This window comes from Bombina bombina, chromosome 1, assembly GCF_027579735.1.
Source record: "Bombina bombina isolate aBomBom1 chromosome 1, aBomBom1.pri, whole genome shotgun sequence".
Taxonomy (NCBI): domain Eukaryota; kingdom Metazoa; phylum Chordata; class Amphibia; order Anura; family Bombinatoridae; genus Bombina; species Bombina bombina.
The window spans coordinates 1,290,662,124-1,290,682,202 of NC_069499.1; the positions used below are offsets into that span (position 1 = coordinate 1,290,662,124).

The 20,079-nt window shown below is 37.7% G+C and overlaps 1 protein-coding gene across 1 annotated transcript in view; it reads left to right on the forward strand.

The window, feature by feature from the left end:
- CEP89 (centrosomal protein 89) overlaps positions 1–20,079 on the forward strand; it is an 805,336-nt gene that overhangs the window by 101,460 nt on the left and 683,797 nt on the right. The window contains exon 8 of the mRNA XM_053701611.1: positions 7,647–7,789. Coding sequence (XP_053557586.1) covers positions 7,647–7,789 — 143 coding nt within the window. The remainder of the gene's footprint in view (positions 1–7,646; positions 7,790–20,079) is intronic.

A 20,079-nucleotide genomic window follows, 5' to 3' on the forward strand; every position in this document is an offset into this window, starting at 1 on the left:
TTTTCATATAAGCGTTTAAAAATCCCACCAATTATATGTAATAATCAGTTTCTTTCAAGAATACTTGAAATTGCTTGCATGCTTTTATCTTCCTTACCCAGATGGTTGGCCTTGTGATTTTGAGCAAAAATTATATAAAAGAACCAAAAATATTGTTTAGTATTTCCTAATGAGGTGAGTCTACATTTCTGTGTGTGTGTGTGTGTGTGTGTGGGGGGGGGGGGGGGTGTCTTAAAGCCTTTATTGGTATAGTCCACTTATTTTTCTAGCTCTTAATCCATATTTTTGTAGGAGAGAAGAAATGTTTGTTTCTGGTGTTGGAAGGGGAAAAAATATCTACATAAGCATTATTGCACAGCTTACATTCAAATAAAATATGTCTCTGGAAAGAATACACATTTTTATGATCATACAACTTAATAAAATACAGATACTTGTATTTTTGACTTTTTTTGTCTGTATGTTTTCTGCAAACAAAAGGGAGAGAATTATGCAGGAAGTAGACTGGTATACAGGGATCATGGAACTTGTTTTGGCTTATGTCCGGACAGATAGCGCAGCATCTGATAGCTTAGCATGCTAATGCACTGTGGCTGAGCTCTGTAGCAACCCTAGGGTTGCAGGTTCGATCCCCGGCGAGGTCCACTCAGCCTTTCATCCTTCCGAGGTCGATAAAATGAGCAGCGCCTTGAGACCCTTACGGGTGATTAGCCCCACTTTACAAGTACCCAATACATACATACATACATACATACATGTGATTTCATTTTCTCCTTTTGGAGTTTGCTCTCACACAAATTTTGTCATATTGTAGAAACCATGCCTGTCTAAGCCAAGGGCCACTGCACATACTGTCCCATTCTCTGTAGTGTGATGGTGTGTCAGATCGTATGCACATTCCTGCTAGATGTGCATTATTCTTGCTCTTTTTTATGCAAATGATTAATGGCCTGCTGCATCCTCTCTATAAGGGAGACTTGTTGCCATAGTCCTACTGAAGGAGGGGATTAAAGCACAATATGCTATAATAAATTATTGCAGTAACAGTCACTGAATTAAATTAATGTACATAGCAATTTTTGTTTTATTTATTAAGCCCTCGGGTGAACTACGGAAGACCAAGATACATTTAGTCAATGAAATTAAATGAAGTATAACAGAAAAACAAGGATACTCCATATATATCAGCTAACTTTTGTAATAAAAATAACAATCAATAAGGAAACCTTTGTTCCAATCAATGCATATGTTCACATTGCAATATTTTACGGTACTTAACTAATCATTTTACAGATGTTTTACATTTGTGTTTTTATGTCCATTTATTGTTTTTTGGCTATACCTCACCAATTCTTTATGAAACGTTTACTGATCTACATAAAACTTTTGTACATGGAAGAGCTCCTTTGTAAAGGTGTAAACAGATTCTTGTACAATAATTGCTTAATTACCCAGCTTTTCTTCTGTTAAGTGTGATCAGTCCACGGGTCATCATTACTTGTGGGATATTAACTGCTCCCCTACAGGAAGTGCAAGAGGATTCACCCAGCAGAGTTGCTATATAGCTCCTCCCCTCTACGTCACCTCCAGTCATTCTCTTGCACCCAACGACTAGATAGGATGTGTGAGAGGACTATGGTGATATATTTAGTTTTTATATCTTCAATCAAAAGTTTATTTTATAATGGCACCGGAGTGTGTTATTCCTTCTCTGGTAGAATTTGAAGAAGAATCTACCTGAGTTTTTCTATGATTTTAGCCGGAGTAGTTAAGATCATATTGCTGTTTCTCGGCCATCTGAGGAGTGAGGTAAACTTCAGATCAGGGGACAGCAGGCAGATTAATCTCCAAAGAGGTATGTAGCAGTTTATTATTTTCTGACATGGAATTGATGAGAAAATCCTGCCATACCGTTATAATGTAAACTCAGCCTTGAATGCAGTAGATGTAGCTGATATCAGGCTGTCATGTATGTATATTTTACACTTCAGTTTTCTGGGAAATGGTACTTCTCTGGCTTTTAAACTGTATACATAGACTTAACCTATTTTGCAGGGACTTGCAATAGGTTTTAAATGACAATTAATTATTGAGGTAAAATGTTTTTTTGCTGGCATGTAAAAACGTTTTTTTCTCTGAGGTACTGGGTGAAAAAATGTTTTGGGCACTTTTTTTCCACTTGGCAATAGTTTTGATTTAAATTAGAGCAGTTCACTGATCCCTCTCACTGTTATGTGTGTGGGGGAGGGGCCATTTTGGTGCTTTCACTATGCATCAGAAAAACTCAGTCAGAGGTTCATTTTCTTCCTGCATGATCCGGTTCATCTCTACAGAGTTCAGGGATCTCAAGAGTCTTTTTTGAGGGAAGTAATCATACAGCAGAGCTGTGCTGATTGTATTGACTGTGATATAAAAAACGTTTATTTGTGTATTTTTTTTCTGCTGCCTGGGTTAGTTATCATTTGCTGAGGGGAACAATCCTTTGCTAAAACTGTATATTCTGACAAAGATTGATGCTATAACTTAATTATTTTATCTGTTATAATATTTTTCTGTGCTTCTTAAAGGCACAGTTCGTTTTCATATTATTTGTAAATTACTTTGAAAAGTATTTCCAAGTTGCTGTTTATTTGCTAGTGTGTTAAACATGTCTGATTCAGAGGAAGATATCTGTGCTATATGTGTTAATGCCAAAGTGGAGCCCAATAGAAATTTATGTACTAAATGTATTGATGCTACTTTAAAAAATAGTCAATCTGTACAAATTGAACATATTTCACCAAACAACGAGGGGAGAGTTATGCCGACTAACTCGCCTCACGTGTCAGTACCTGCATCTCCCGCTCAGGAGGTGCGTGATATTGTAGCGCCGAGTGCATCTGGGCGGCCATTACAAATCACATTACAAGATATGGCTACTGTTATGACTGAAGTTTTGGCTAAACTACCAGAACTAAGAGGTAAACGTGATCACTCTGGGATGAGAACAGAGTGCGCTGATAATGCAAGGGCCATGTCTGATACTGCGTCACAGTTTGCAGAACATGAAGACGGAGAGCTTCATTCTGTGGGTGACGGTTCTGATCCAAATAAACTGGACTCAGACATTTCAAATTTTAAATTTAAGCTTGAGAACCTCCGTGTGTTACTAGGGGAGGTATTAGCGGCTCTGAATGATTGTAACACAGTTGCAATCCCAGAAAAAATGTGTAGGTTGGATAAATATTTTGCGGTACCGACGAGTACTGACGTTTTTCCTATACCTAAGAGACTTACTGACATTGTTACTAAGGAGTGGGATAGACCCGGTGTGCCTTTCTCACCCCCTCCTATATTCAGAAAAATGTTTCCAATAGACGCCGCCACACGGGACTTATGGCAAATGGTCCCTAAGGTGGAGGGAGCAGTTTCTACTTTAGCTAAGCGTACCACTATCCCAGTGGAGGATAGCTGTGCTTTTTCAGATCCAATGGATAAAAAATTAGAGGGTTACCTTAAGAAAATGTTTGTTCAACAAGGGTTTATATTGCAACCTCTTGCATGTATTGCGCCTGTCACGGCTGCAGCAGCATTTTGGTTTGAGTCTCTGGAAGAGACACTTCAATCATCCACACTAGATGACATCACACACAAACTTAAATTCCTTAAGTTAGCTAATTCATTTATTTCAGATGCCGTAGTACATTTAACTAAACTTGCGGCTAAAAATTCAGGATTCGCCATTCAGGCACGCAGAGCTCTGTGGCTAAAATCCTGGTCAGCTGATGTTACGTCTAAATCTAAATTGCTTAATATTCCTTTCAAAGGGCAGACCTTATTCGGGCCCGGCTTGAAAGAGATTATTGATGGCATTACAGGAGGTAAAGGTCATGCCCTGCCTCAGGACAAGGCCAAAGCCAAGGCTAGACAGTCCAATTTTCGTTCCTTTCGTAATTTCAAAGCAGGAGCAGCATCAACTTCCTCTGCACCAAAACAGGAAGGAGCTGTTGCTCGCTACAGACAAGGCTGGAAACCTAACCAGTCCTGGAACAGGGGCAAACAGGCCAGAAAACCTGCTGCTGCCCCTAAGACAGCATGAATTGAGGGCCCCCGATCCGGGACCGGATCTAGTGGGGGGCAGACTTTCCCTCTTCGCCCAGGCTTGGGCAAGAGATGTTCAGGATCCCTGGGCGTTAGAGATCATATCTCAGGGATACCTTCTGGACTTCAAATCCTCTCCCCCAAGAGGGAGATTTCATCTGTCAAGGTTGTCAACAAACCTAACAAAGAAGGAAGCGTTTCTACGCTGCGTACAAGATCTTTTATTAATGGGAGTGATCCATCCAGTTCCGCGGTTGGAACAAGGACAAGGGTTTTACTCAAATCTGTTTGTAGTTCCCAAAAAAGAGGGAACCTTCAGGCCAATCTTGGATTTAAAGATCCTAAACAAATTCCTAAGAGTTCCATCGTTCAAGATGGAAACTATTCGAACAATTTTGCCCATGATCCAAGAGGGTCAGTACTTGACCACAGTGGATTTAAAGGATGCTTACCTTCACATACCGATTCACAGAAGTCATTACCGGTATCTAAGGTTTGCCTTTTTAGACAGGCATTACCAGTTTGTAGCTCTTCCATTCGGACTGGCTACGGCTCCAAGAATCTTCACAAAGGTTCTGGGCACTCTTCTGGCGGTACTAAGACCGCAAGGAATTTCAGTAGCTCCGTACTTAGACGACATACTGATACAAGCTTCAAGCTTTCAAACTGCCAAATCTCATACAGAGATAGTACTGGCATTTCTAAGGTCGCATGGATGGAAAGTGAACAAAGAGAAAAGTTCTCTCTTTCCACTCACAAGAGTTCCCTTCCTGGGGACTCTGATAGATTCTGTAGAAATGAAGATTTACCTGACAGAGGACAGGTTAACAAAACTTCAAAGTGCATGCCGTGTCCTTCATTCCATTCAAGAGACCAGAAATTCTCTTCTATGGTGGCTTTATCGGCCACATCTGTCCAGGGGAATGCCATTCAGCAGGCCAGACTGGTCAATTGTAACAACAGACGCCAGCCTACTAGGTTGGGGCGCTGTCTGGAATTCTCTGAAGGCTCAGGGACTATGGAATCAGGAGGAGAGTCTTCTTCCAATAAACATTCTGGAATTGAGAGCAGTCCTCAATGCTCTTCTGGCTTGGCCCCAGTTAGCAACTCGGGGGTTCATCAGGTTCCAGTCAGACAACATCACGACTGTAGCTTATATCAACCATCAGGGAGGGACAAGAAGCTCCCTAGCAATGATGGAAGTATCGAAGATAATTCGCTGGGCAGAGTCTCACTCTTGCCACCTGTCTGCAATCCACATCCCGGGAGTGGAGAACTGGGAGGCGGATTTCTTAAGTCGTCAGACTTTTCATCCGGGGGAGTGGGAACTTCATCCAGAGGTCTTTGCCCAAATACTTCGACGTTGGGGCAAACCAGAGATAGATCTCATGGTGTCTCGACAGAACGCCAAGCTTCCGCGCTACGGGTCCAGATCCAGGGATCCGGGAGCGGTCCTGATAGATGCCTTGACAGCACCATGGACCTTCAGGATGGCTCATGTGTTTCCACCTTTCCCGATGCTTCCTCGATTGATTGCCAGAATCAAACAGGAGAAAGCATCTGTGATTCTAATAGCGCCTGCATGGCCACGCAGGACTTGGTATACAGATCTGGTGGACATGTCATTCTGTCCACCTTGGTCGTTACCTCTGAAACAGGACCTTCTGATTCAGGGTCCTTTCAAACATCAAAATCTAACTTCTCTGAAGCTGACTGCTTGGAAATTGAACGCTTGATCTTATCAAAGCGTGGTTTTTCTGAGTCAGTTATTGATACCTTAATACAGGCTAGGAAGCCTGTTACCAGAAAGATTTACCATAAAATATGGCGTAAATACCTATATTGGTGCGAATCCAAAGGTTACTCTTGGAGTAAGGTTAGGATTCCTAGGATATTGTCTTTTCTACAAGAAGGTTTAGAAAAGGGGTTATCCGCTAGTTCCTTAAAGGGACAGATCTCAGCTCTGTCCATTCTGTTACACAAGCGTCTGTCAGAAGTTCCAGACGTTCAGGCTTTTTGTCAGGCTTTGGCCAGGATTAAACCTGTGTTTAAAGCTGTGGCTCCACCATGGAGTTTAAACCTTGTTCTTAACGTTTTACAGGGTGTTCCGTTTGAACCCCTTCATTCCATTGATATAAAGTTGTTATCTTGGAAAGTTCTATTTTTAATGGCTATTTCCTCGGCTCGAAGAGTCTCTGAGTTATCAGCCTTACATTGTGATTCTCCTTATTTGATTTTTCACTCGGATAAGGTAGTTCTGCGTACTAAGCCTGGGTTCTTACCTAAGGTAGTCACTAACAGGAATATCAATCAGGAGATTGTTGTTCCATCCTTGTGCCCAAATCCTTCTTCGAGGAAGGAACGTCTTTTGCACAATCTGGATGTAGTTCGTGCCCTTAAATTTTATTTACAGGCAACTAAAGATTTTCGACAAACGTCTTCCCTGTTTGTCGTTTACTCTGGTCAGAGGAGAGGTCAAAAAGCTTCTGCTACCTCTCTCTCTTTTTGGCTTTGTAGCATAATTCGTTTAGCTTATGAGACTGCTGGACAGCAGCCTCCTGAAAGAATTACAGCTCATTCCACTAGAGCTGTGGCTTCCACTTGGGCCTTTAAGAATGAGGCCTCTGTTGAACAGATTTGCAAGGCTGCAACTTGGTCTTCGCTTCATACTTTTTCCAAATTTTACAAATTTGACACTTTTGCTTCCTCTGAGGCTATTTTTGGGAGAAAGGTTCTTCAGGCAGTGGTTCCTTCTGTATAAAGAGCCTGCCTATCCCTCCCGTCATCCGTGTACTTTTGCTTTGGTATTGGTATCCCACAAGTAATGATGACCCGTGGACTGATCACACTTAACAGAAGAAAACATAATTTATGCTTACCTGATAAATTCCTTTCTTCTGTAGTGTGATCAGTCCACGGCCCGCCCTGTTTTTTAAGGCAGGTAAATATTTTTTAAATTATACTCCAGTCACCACTACACCCTTGGCTTCTCCTTTCTCGTTGGTCCTTGGTCGAATGACTGGAGGTGACGTAGAGGGGAGGAGCTATATAGCAACTCTGCTGGGTGAATCCTCTTGCACTTCCTGTAGGGGAGCAGTTAATATCCCACAAGTAATGATGACCCGTGGACTGATCACACTACAGAAGAAAGGAATTTATCAGGTAAGCATAAATTATGTTTTCTCGCTCTTAAAGGGACACTCAAGTCAAAATTAAACTTTCATGCAACAGATAGAGCATGCAATTTTTAAACAACTTTCCATTTTAATTCTATTAACAAAATGTCTACAGTCTTTTAATATTTACACTTTTGGAGTAACCAGCTCCTACTGAGCATGTGCAAGAATTCACAGAATATACGTATATGCATTTGTGATTGGCTGATGGCTGTCACATGATACAAGGGGAGTGGAAATAGACATAACTGAAATTTGTCAGAAAAAATCTACTACTCATTTGAAGTTCAGACTAAGTCCTGTTGCATTGTCTTTTTTTTATAATGCATTTCTTGATAGTGCAAATCTTCTGTATTTACTGGTCCTTTAACATTTTCTGTTTTTACTTAGCTGATGCGGCTGAACTTGTATCACTAAGGGAACAAGCCCAAGAATTAGTAGATGAAAATGATGCCTTAAAGATGACTGTCCATAGACTAAATGTGGAATTGAGTCGCTATCAAACAAAATATCGACCGTTGTCAAAGGAGGAGGTATTGTGTTCAGCATGACTGTAACAATATTTTATCTTCTGCTGTTGTAAATCATGTTTTGAAATACATTTTTTATTGGATGCATTTGCTTTTAAATATTTACTTACAGCTGTATAAATTAAGAGACCAGCTTTTAAAATGTCCCTGTCATCTCATAATTCATTCTCAATGAAATGGTTTAGATTGCTCACCAAAATAACGTCAAGATTAATGGAATAAAACCATGTTATTCAAACATCCTGTTCCACATACATAGCTGTTGCCCAAATTAGTCTAAAGCATTTTGTTGCCGCACATTTCTATTGATCCTTGAGAGGTCTCACTGGGCACACGTCCCACTCATCTCACACATCAGTTGTGTCTAATAAATAATGCAAGCTGTTTTGCTTCACTTAGAGCTTTATTTAGAGTGCAATGCAATAAAATTTTACTGTAACAAAGAAATACTAGTGTAATTTAAGTCTCACTTTATGGATACTGCAGAGTGTAAATAATTCTCTTAGCTAGGAATAGCTTTAAAGTGTTTTTAAAAAAAATAAAATAAAAATCTGACTTTGTAAAATGTAATAGCATAAATCAGATGTCTTTAAGTAAAAAAATTGATGTCTCTAACACCGTTTACCAAGTGACTATTTTCACTTTGACATCCTTTGGGTCCTAGAGCACTCACTTGAACTTGAACTTGCATATGAATTTGATTTCAGTTTATTAGCTTGGAAAATAGTATTTCTTGTGAGGATCTGCACATATTTATAGAGCAATGCTGAGGCATGTCATCCAGAAAAAATATTGTAATGCTACCATGTCAGTCTTCATAGGCTTACATGACTTGTTAGGATGCCTTAATAGTTCTGGTCACCCAGTCACCAAAATTTCAACAGTCTATAGAAGCGTCCAGCTCCACTTAGATAGAGAGGGACTGAGATGGCTGAGATTAGGGGAAATATCACGTCTGATCAGCTCCCAGGTCGAAAACCTGAACTTGGCCTTGTATAATGGTAGTTTAAAACATCTGGTTCCTATGTAACCATATCCAGTAAGGGATGCCCAAGTGCTTCTTGTTATGTGACAGTAGGATCAATAGTCTGTACTATTATTAGATAAAGTTGCAGTCTTTCTCTGTCTCCACCTGTTAGATATATTATTAGGTTTATATCTAATAAGAAAACAGAAGTGTAGAGTGAAATACTGTATTGGTAAATTGATCTAATGATCACAGTGTAAAAAATAAAGGAACTGAGTGGATAAACCACCTATGTATCATGCACTGACAATATAGTGTGATACATAAAGGAAAATAGATTTATCTTAGCTGTCTGTGGGAATATTGCACAACTCTGCAGCTATACTGGGAGCCAGTGAACTTGACCATAAACATGCCGGTGCATTGGTGACTAGCTATGCTTGATGGTACTGCTTATTATTGTCCAGTCGCATTGTTGTCTTATCTTTTATTTCAGAGATCAATCTCAATGAGGCGGCTACATCCGTTTTACGATGAGAAAACTTGCAAAGTTGTCCTCTGTTTTGTTTTGTTTTAGTAGGAAAAGTGAGTGGTAGGATATGAGTGTTTTAATATCTCTCAACTTACTTCTATTACCAAATTTGCTTCATTATATTGGTATCCTTTCTTGAGGAAGCTGGGTGAGCCAATGACAAGAGGCATATATGCGCAGCCACTAATCAGCAGCTAGCTCACAGTAGTGCATTGCTACTTCTGAACCTACTTAGGTATGCTTTTAAGCAAAGGAAAGTTGTTTAAAATGACAGTCATGAAAGTTTAGCTTTGCTGTCCCTTTCAAGGGTTAAAGGGACAGTCTAGGCCAAAATAAACTTTCATGATTCAGATAGAGCATGTAATTTTAAACAATTTTCAAATTTACTTTTCTTTCATGTAATTAGCAAGAGTCTATGAGCTAGTGACGTATGGGATATACATTCCTACGAGGAGGGGCAAAGTTTCCCAAACCTTAAAATGCCTATAAATACACCCCTCACCAAAAGTTTCCCAAACCTTAAAATGCCTATAAATACACCCCTCACCACACCCACTATTCAGTTTTACAAACTTTGCCTCCCATGGAGGTGGTGAAGTAAGTTTGTGCTAGATTCTACGTTGATATGCGCTTCGCAGCAGGCTGGAGCCCGGTTTTCCTCTCAGAGTGCAGTGAATGTCAGAGGGATGTGAAGAGAGTATTGCCTATTTGAATACAATGGTCTTCCTCTAGGGGATCTATTTCATAGGTTCTCTGTTATCGGTCGTAGAGATTTCTTCTCCTACCTCCCTTTTCAGATCGACGATATACTCTTATATACCATTACCTCTACTGATTCTCGTTTCAGTACTGGTTTGGCTATCTACTATATGTAGATGAGTGTCCTGGGGTAAGTAAGTCTTATTTTTAGTGACACTCTAAGCTATGGTTGGGCACTTTATATGTAAAGTTCTAAATATATGTCTTTAAACTTATATTTGCCATGATTCAGGATAATCAGTATTCCTTCATTCAGACTGTCAGTTTCATTATTTGGGATAATGCATATGAATTAATATTTTTTTCTCACCTTGAAAATTTTCAATTTACTTTTTTCCCTGCGGGCTGTTAGGCTTGCGGGGGCAGAAAATGCTTCAATTTATTGCGTCATTCTTGGCACAAACTTTTTTGGCGCAAATTTTTGTCATTTCTGGCGCCGTAGTTGACGCCGGAGGTTTGTTCGTTGTTACGTCATTTTTTGACGCATGTGTGTTCAGACATTTTTTTGCGCCAAAAAATGTGGGCGTCGTTTTCGACGTCAGAGGATGTGGCGTCATACTTGGCGCCAAAAAATATGGACGTTGTACTTGGCGCCAATAATGTGGGTGTCATACTTGGCGCCAAAAATGTGGGCGTCATACTTGTTCACTTTTTCTCACATTATTTAAGTCTCACTTTTTTGTTGCTTCTGGTTGCTAGAAGCTTGTTTGTTTTGCATTTTTTCCCATTCCTGAAACTGTCATTTAAGGAATTTGATAATTTTGCTTTATATGTTGTTTTTTTCTATTACATATTGCAAGATTTTCCATTCACTGTTCCTGGATCAGAACATGCTGAGGGATTCCTGTTGACTGAGATCAGTCCTACCAAAGCTAAGTTCATTTATTTTAAATGTTATGAATGTTTATCTTTAGCTATGGTTTGTAATAAGTTATCATGATAAACTTTTACATGCAGAATCCATTAGTATTTATGCTTTATATATGGCTATTTTTTTTACATCTCATGTACAAGATATACTTAGAAATTTATAAGATTTTTTTTTTCTGATTCTATTTTAAAGGCTTTGTCTGACATCCCGCCTTCTAATAAATTTTTAGGTCTTTTTCTTTTCTATAATCTTTTTATTAAGTAACCATCAGGGATACAGAAAGAAAAAAGAAAATCAAAATACAAGTACTTGCATGGGGGTTATACATACATAATGAAAATTTGACAAGAAAAATTGATAGAACCATTCAATCAAAAATAAGCATAACAGTAATAATTATTTTCATTTCTATCCCCCAGCTCTTCCATTTCTTTAAGAGACATATAACCCTTAACTCCTCCCTGATTGGGTTCTCTTTCCAATTCACAACAGCCTTATAGGCGACAAAAACTAAAAAAAAGAAAAAGAGGAGAAAAAAAAAAAAGGAAAAGTGTGAAATTAAATTAAATTAGTCCTGTCCTCAACCACTCCCCACTCCAAGCTCACAATACTTGGGGTAGTTCATTCCTTATTATGGCATTCATTACATAATCTGTAGATCTAAGTGGATAGATAATTCTTTTTTGCAGCTCATTTGGCTGTGAGTATATAAATATCTCCCATTTTTTGAAAAATCTTTCAATTTCCTTGTTTTTATCTTTTTCTATCATGCATTGTTCTACCGACATTTGTTTAAATAGTTGATTGTTTACTTCAGCTATAGTGGGTAACTTCCTTGAAATCTAGGTTTTCAACAATGTAAACCTGGCCATTCCAATAACCATTTCAATAAATTCTTTATTCTTAATCTTTTTTCTATCCACGGGGAATAAGAAGAATACCAGCTCTCGATAAATTTTCATTTCTGATTTAAGAATCCTAGATAACCAGAAGCTCATTTTATACCAAAATTGTCTAACTCGTGTACATTCCCAAAAATAATGCACAATATCCGCCCCTCTGCTACCGCATTTAACACATTTATCTTGAGTTTTACTATTCCATCTTGCCATAGATGCGGGAGTAAGATATGTTTGATTTAATATATTGATATGAGCTTCTCTAAAATTTGTAGAGATAAAGATCTTATTAATTCTAATAATACTATTTTGTATGTATTCTTCATTACATTCTGTTAACCCCTTTAAATGCCATTTCTTAACAATCAATTGAAGATTTAACTTGCCCTCCTGTCTTAATGATTCCTTATACCATTTTTTTATAGAAAAATTATCCATCTTACACAATTCTAGATTATGTATGAGTGAGGGCCAACCCCAGTCTTTATTCTCAGTATGTAACAATTTATTAGCTAGGTTCCTGGATTGTAGATAAGCAAAAAAATCTTTGCTGGGGAGATCAAATTCACGCCTTAGCTCTTCAAATGTTTTGATCTGTGTTGTATCTGGCATAAAGTTAATCATTTGACTAATATATAGTAATCCCTTTCTCTTCCATCTATGAAATACTGCAGATTTTAATGCTTCGGGAAACGAAGGATATCCGGTTAATGTTAGAAAGTTAGATACTGTATAATTAATTTTGAGTTTTTTACAATATTGTTGCCATGCTTTTATAATGCAGAAAAATGAACTACTGTTTTTAATCCTTTGTGGCATATCTTTTATTTGTGTATGTAGTAGTGCTTTTAGAGTATATGGTTTAACAATCATATCTTCTAATACTTTATCTGTGAAATATTCTTTATCTGTTAGCCATTCAGCTGCTATCTTAATCAGGCATGCCAAGTTATAATTCAAAATGTTCGGGAGAGCATAGCCCCCATATTCTTTTGAATATGATAATATTTTTAATGAGATTTTTCTCCTTTTCTTTCCCCAAAGAAAATTAATTATATTTTTGTTGAAGAGTGAAATATCAGCTTTTTTTAGTACAAGAGGAAGATTCTGCAATTTATAGAGGATTTTTGGGAAGATGATCATTTTAATTATACTAATCTTTCCTGATAATGCTAGTGGTAGATATGTCCAAGCGTTAAGCTGATCATATATTTTCTGTAGAATTGGTGTTATATTTAAGTCATACCATAATTTTGGGTTCTTGCTCAAGATAATACCTAGATATGTAAGTTGATCTACAACTTTAAATGGGCTTGTGATCGTATCCTTATGCTTGTTTAACCAAAGAAGCTCTGATTTATTGACATTGACTTTGTATCCTGAAAATGTACTATATAATTCTATAATTTCCATTAATTTTGGAATATTTTGTTTACTATTTCTAAGAAAAATCAGAATGTCTTCTTCATATAGTAAAATTTTTTCTTCTATATTCTTACATAGTACCCCCTGAAGCATTTGGCGGATTTTAATCGCTAAGGGTTCAATAGATAGATTAAATAAAAAGGGAGATAGAGGGCAACCCTGCCTAGTTCCTCTCTCCAATATTATTTCTGCTGATTCCTCCCCATTTACCGAGATTGTAGATACCGGGTTCTTATAGATTGCCTTAATGAACTTCAAAAAAGATCCTGAGAAACCAAATTTAGACAGAGTTGTGAAAAGGTGGTCCCATTGCACTGCATCAAAAGCTTTTTCAGCATCTAGAGCAATTATTGCTGCATCATAGTTCAATCTGTGCAGATTTTCAGGTTGACTCATAATTTCTTTAAAATATTCAATAATGATACATGCTTTCCTTATGTTTACCACTGAGCTTCTACCACTCATAAAGCCCACCTGATTAGGATGTATAATATTACCCATGACCTGTTTTAGTCTTTCTGCGATTACAGTGGTCAATATCTTATAGTCTACATTGAGTAGGGAGATTGGCCTAAATGAGTCCACCTTTTCAGGATCTCTTCCTTTTTTAAAAATCATAATTGTGACTGCTTTAGTGAAGTTCTTTGACATTACACCATTCTCAATATAATAGTAATTGAATAAGCGAGTCAGATGTGTAACAATTTCTTTATTTAATATTTTATAAAATTCAGCTGGAATTTGGTCCGGTCCGGGGGCTTTATTTAATTGAGTTTTATTAATTGCTCTCTCTACTTCCTCCTCTGTAATAGGTAGATTACGTTTTTCAGTTTCCTCTACTGACAGGTTGGGGACAGTGATAGTTTCCCAGAATAATTCCTTTCTAGTATTGTCTAGCTTGCATGCACTATAGAACTTTTGATAGGTTTGATAGAAAACCTCATTAATTTCTATTGAATTGTGTATAGGTGTATCAGTTACTCTTATTGTAGATATTATATTATTTTTCTTTTCAGACTTCACTAGTCTAGCTAAAAAGCTGCCTGTTTTATTCCCAAATTTCATATACTTTGCTTTCTTTTTTATATCTTCTCTTGTCGTTTCTCGAAAAAAAAAAAAATCTCTCTCACGTTTTGCTTGAATATACCTAGACCAATTATTCTTTGTGGCACAGTGAAGATATCTATTATACATATTAGTTAGCTGATTAGTCAGTTGTTCCTCTCTCTCCCTTCTTTTTTTCCTGAATATTGCCATAAAGCTTATTACTTCTCCCCTTAGTACAGCTTTAGCTGTTTCCCATAGAATTTCTAATCTATCTTCATATTCTCTATTTAAATTTAAAAAGATGTGCCATTTTTCTTTAAGCATAGATACAAAAGACGCATTTTTAAGCATATATTTAGGGGAAAAAAAGAAGTTTCTCTTACAGCTTCTAGAGTTTATATCGTCTAGAACTAATTCGAGTGTAATTGGAGTATGGTCTGAAATTGCAAAATCCTTTATATCGGCTTTAGGTTCCATTCTAAGAACTGAATCAGATACCAAGAAGTAGTCAATTCTAGACAATGATAATAATGATTTAGATAAACAGGTAAAACCTTTAGCATCTGGATACTGTAAACGCCAAATGTCAGATAATTGAAGTGTTTTTTTTTAAATATATGTAGGGTTCTCATTTCCTTTGTTATTTTGTAGTCCTTCCCTCTACCTTTTACACTTTTCCTGTCTATTGGGAATTTGGGTGTTAAATTAAAATCTCCAGCAATTATTAAATTTGTCTCTACATAATTTAGCAGAAGGGTCTGTAGTTTCCCCCAGAATTCCGTATCCAAGTTATTATGTCCATAAACACTACATAATGTGTAAATATTTCCCCTAATTTCTAATTGTATTATAAGATAACGTGCATTATCATCTAATTTTACCTCTATAATCTTATAATCCAAACTTTTACTTGGCAAAATAACAACACCTTTCTTCCTCTCCTTACATGGCGTAGCAAATACCTCTTTTACCCAGTTAACTTTTAACTTGGCTAGTTCTACTGTGGATAATCTAACCTCTTGCAAAAATGCAATATCTGTATTGAGTTTTTTAAGATGCTTTAGGATTGACTTCCTCTTAATTGGTGACACAATTCCCCCGACATTCCATGAAGTAAAATGCACTGGTTGTTTTAAACCTTTGGCCATCTTATTAAACTAATATACAATCTAGGTTTAACCGCCTCATTTTTTCCACCTTACTTTAATAAACCTATATATGTAGAGGGGGTTGAGGACAAGACCATAAGGAAGAGAAAAAAAAAAAGGGGGGGGGGGGGGATTGAAGAAAAAACACAAAAATATAAGAAAAAATAAAAAACATTTAGCACCATCTGAATATCCTTTATTATAGACTTCATGACCTAGTTGCAAGATATTGTGTCGCTTCTTCACTAGTCTGGAAAGATTTAAAACCTTCCTCGTCTCCTATCTTTAAAGTCGCAGGGTAAATTACAAACGCTTGTATTCCTTTTTGGATAAACTGTGAACACAGCTGGGACATTACTTTCCTTTTGTTGGAGGTTTCCAACGAAAAATCCTGGAAGATAAGGATCTTCCTATCCTCCAGTGTTAATGGTTCTGAAAGTTTTTTATAGTGTTTTAGAATTTCTAATTTATCTTTATAATTTAAAAATTTTGTTATTACAGGTCTGGAAAAAGATCTACTTGTGTGATCTTCTGTAACCAGTTGTTTGTTAAAACCTAATCTGTGTACTCTTTCAATTATGATATCTGGGCCGTCCCTTGATATTCCTAATCGCTTTGGAATTTCTTTTGAGATTAGTGCCTGTAGATCTGTGTTTGTAAATTTTTCTGATATACCTATGAATCTTAAATTGTTCCTTCTCGATCTATCTTCTGCTGAATCAGCTCTCTCTTGTAATTTTGTAATTTGCCCTGAAAGTTGCTTAATTATGTTACTTTTAGTGTCCAATTGATCCTCTAGATCAGAAATTCGATTTTCTGCCTCCCCTAGCCTCTGATTAAATTGTTTTACTTCTTTTGAAATTGCTGAGAGATCTAGTCTTATTGTATCAAATTGAGGCATCAATAGAGCTGTTACCTGATTTATTAACAGTTGTGTATCTATATTAGCATGCGTTACGTATAGACTTTTGAGCTTTCTTGTAATTGCTCATTTACATTTTTGTTCTTAGTTCTCTCTCTACTTTTGGCTGCCATAGTGATTGGTGATTTATCTTTCAGATTATGGACAAATCTGTCCATTTATCTTTAATCTGTTCCCTTGAAGTGAGGGTTGTCAGTATGAGTGAAAAAAGGAAAGTGTAGTTTAATTAATACAAGTGAAACCGTGATAGAGAGAGAAAAAAAAAAAAAAAGGTGTTAAATTCCACTGGCTGTTAGTGATACGTGTATGTGAGAAAAAAACAGAAAAAAGAAAAAAAAAAGTGTACACACTACTGTTAAGAGGAGGGAGTCTTATACTCTATGAGTGTCATGTATTACTTACAATATTTTAATTGGCAGCACATTAGATTTAATAGTATCTAACCTTGACTTTTTACATTCTAGGCCTTTGCTTTCTTATATGTGTATAGCCCAATCACACTCCTATAGAGTATTAACTTCAATAATCTAAACCTCCTAGACTAAAACACAATAATAGCCCAAAATGTTATATAGAACTTAACTAAAACACTCTATTAAGCCTCTATACAAAATTCACAAAGGAGAGAGAGAGAAAAAAAAAAGAATTAATAAACAGCAACAGTAATATTGCAGCTCTACTATAGAGGCAAAACAGGATTATCTTGAAACAACAAAGACCTTATAATAAATGCCTTTATAATGAAACAGATCTAAGACTTATTCTGCTTATTTATAAATAGAGAAATCACTTTAAAAAACAACTTTAAACTTTTGATTCTTTCTTAATAGAGCCCTAATTTCTCATTTAGATCTATACACAGTTGACACTTGTATATTGTGCGTTATTTCAAAAATTCACCATAAATATCATCATAGAGATATAAATCTTCATATAGTATATAGATAACAAGAGAATTTTACTGAAAAAGACTATTTCTCCAACATAGGTGTGTCCGGTCCACGGCGTCATCCTTACTTGTGGGATATTCTCTTCCCCAACAGGAAATGGCAAAGAGCCCAGCAAAGCTGGTCACATGATCCCTCCTAGGCTCCGCCTACCCCAGTCATTCTCTTTGCCGTTGTACAGGCAACATCTCCACGGAGATGGCTTAGAGTTTTTTAGTGTTTAACTGTAGTTTTTCATTATTCAATCAAGAGTTTGTTATTTTCAAATAGTGCTGGTACGTACTATTTACTCAGAAACAGAAAAGAGATGAAGAATTCTGTTTGTATGAGGAAAATGATTTTAGCAACCGTAACTAAAATCCATGGCTGTTCCACACAGGACTGTTGAGAGCATTAACTTCAGTTGGGGGAACAGTTTGCAGTCCTTTGCTGCTTGAGGTATGACACATTCTAACAAGACGATGTAATGCTGGAAGCTGTCATTTTCCCTATGGGATCCGGTAAGCCATGTTTATTACGATTGTAAATAAGGGCTTCACAAGGGCTTCTTTAGACTGTAGACATTTTTTGGGCTAAATCGATTGATATTAACACTTATTTAGCCTTGAGGAATCATTTATTCTGGGTATTTTGATATAATAATATCGGCAGGCACTGTTTTAGACACCTTATTCTTTAGGGGCTTTCCCAAAGCATAGGCAGAGTCTCATTTTCGCGCCGGTGTTGCGCACTTGTTTTTGAGAGGCATGGCATGCAGTCGCATGTGAGAGGAGCTCTGATACTTTTAAAAGACTTCTGAAGGCATCATTTGGTATCGTATTCCCCTTGGGTTTGGTTGGGTCTCAGCAAAGCAGATACCAGGGACTGTAAAGGGGTTAAAGCTTAAAACGGCTCCGGTTCCGTTATTTTAAGGGTTAAAGCTTCCAAAATTGGTGTGCAATATTTTCAAGGCTTTAAGACACTGTGGTGAAAGTTTGGTGAATTTTGAACAATTCCTTCATGTTTTTTCGCAATTGCAGTAATAAAGTGTGTTCAGTTTAAAATTTAAAGTGACAGTAACGGTTTTATTTCAAAACGTTTTTTGTACTTTCTTATCAAGTTTATGCCTGTTTAACATGTCTGAACTACCAGATAGACTGTGTTCTGAATGTGGGGAAGCCAGAATTCCTATTCATTTAAATAAATGTGATTTATGTGATAATGACAATGATGCCCAAGATGATTCCTCAAGTGAGGGGAGTAAGCATGGTACTGCATCATTCCCTCCTTCGTCTACACGAGTCTTGCCCACTCAGGAGGCCCCTAGTACATCTAGCGCGCCAATACTCCTTACTATGCAACAATTAACGGCTGTAATGGATAATTCTGTCAAAAACATTTTAGCCAAAATGAACCCTTGTCAGCGTAAGCGTGGATGCTCTGTTTTAGTTACTGAAGAGCATGACGACGCTGATATTAATATCTCTGAAGGGCCCCTAACCCAATCTGAGGGAGCCAGGGAGGTTTTGTCTGAGGGAGAAATTACTGATTTAGGGAACATTTCTCAGCAGGCTGAATCTGATGTGATTACTTTTAAATTTAAATTGGAGCATCTCCGCATTTTGCTTAAGGAGGTATTATCCACTCTGGATGATTGTGAAAATTTGGTCATCCCAGAGAAACTATGTAAAATGGACAAGTTCCTAGAGGTGCCGGGGCTCCCAGAAGCTTTTCCTATACCCAAGCGGGTGGCGGACATTGTTAATAAAGAATGGGAAAGGCCCGGTATTCCTTTCGTCCCTCCCCCCATATTTAAAAAATTGTTTCCTATGGTCGACCCCAGAAAGGACTTATGGCAGTCAGTCCCCAAGGTCGAGGGAGCGGTTTCTACTTTAAACAAACGCACCACTATTCCCATAGAGGATAGTTGTGCTTTCAAAGATCCTATGGATAAAAAATTAGAAGGTTTGCTTAAAAAGATGTTTGTTCAGCAGGGTTACCTTCTACAACCCATTTCATGCATTGTCCCTGTCACTACAGCCGCATATTTCTGGTTTGATGAACTGATTAAGGTGCTCGATAGTGACTCTCCTCCTTATGAGGAGATTATGGACAGAGTCAATGCTCTCAAATTGGCTAATTCTTTCACTCTAGACGCCTCTTTGCAATTGGCTAAGTTAGCGGCTAAGAATTCTGGGTTTGCTATTGTGGCGCGCAGAGCGCTTTGGTTAAAATCTTGGTCGGCTGATGCGTCTTCCAAGAACAAGCTACTAAACATTCCTTTCAAGGGGAAAACGCTGTTTGGTCCTGACTTGAAAGAGATTATCTCTGATATCACTGGGGGTAAGGGTCATGCCCTTCCTCAGGATCGGCCTTTCAAGGCAAAAAATAGACCTAATTTTCGTCCCTTTCGTAAAAACGGACCAGCCCAAGGTGCTACGTCCTCTAAGCAAGAGGGTAATACTTCTCAGGCCAAGCCAGCTTGGAGACCAATGCAAGGCTGGAACAAGGGAAAGCAGGCAAAGAAACCTGCCACTGCTACCAAGACAGCATGAAATATCGGCCCCCGATCCGGGACCGGATCTGGTGGGGGGCAGACTCTCTCTCTTCGCTCAGGCTTGGGCAAGAGATGTTCTGGATCCTTGGGCGCTAGAAATAGTCTCCCAGGGTTATCTTCTGGAATTCAAGGGACTTCCCCCAAGGGGAAGGTTCCACAGGTCTCAGTTGTCTTCAGACCACATAAAAAGACAGGCGTTCTTACATTGTGTAGAAGACCTGTTAAAAATGGGAGTGATTC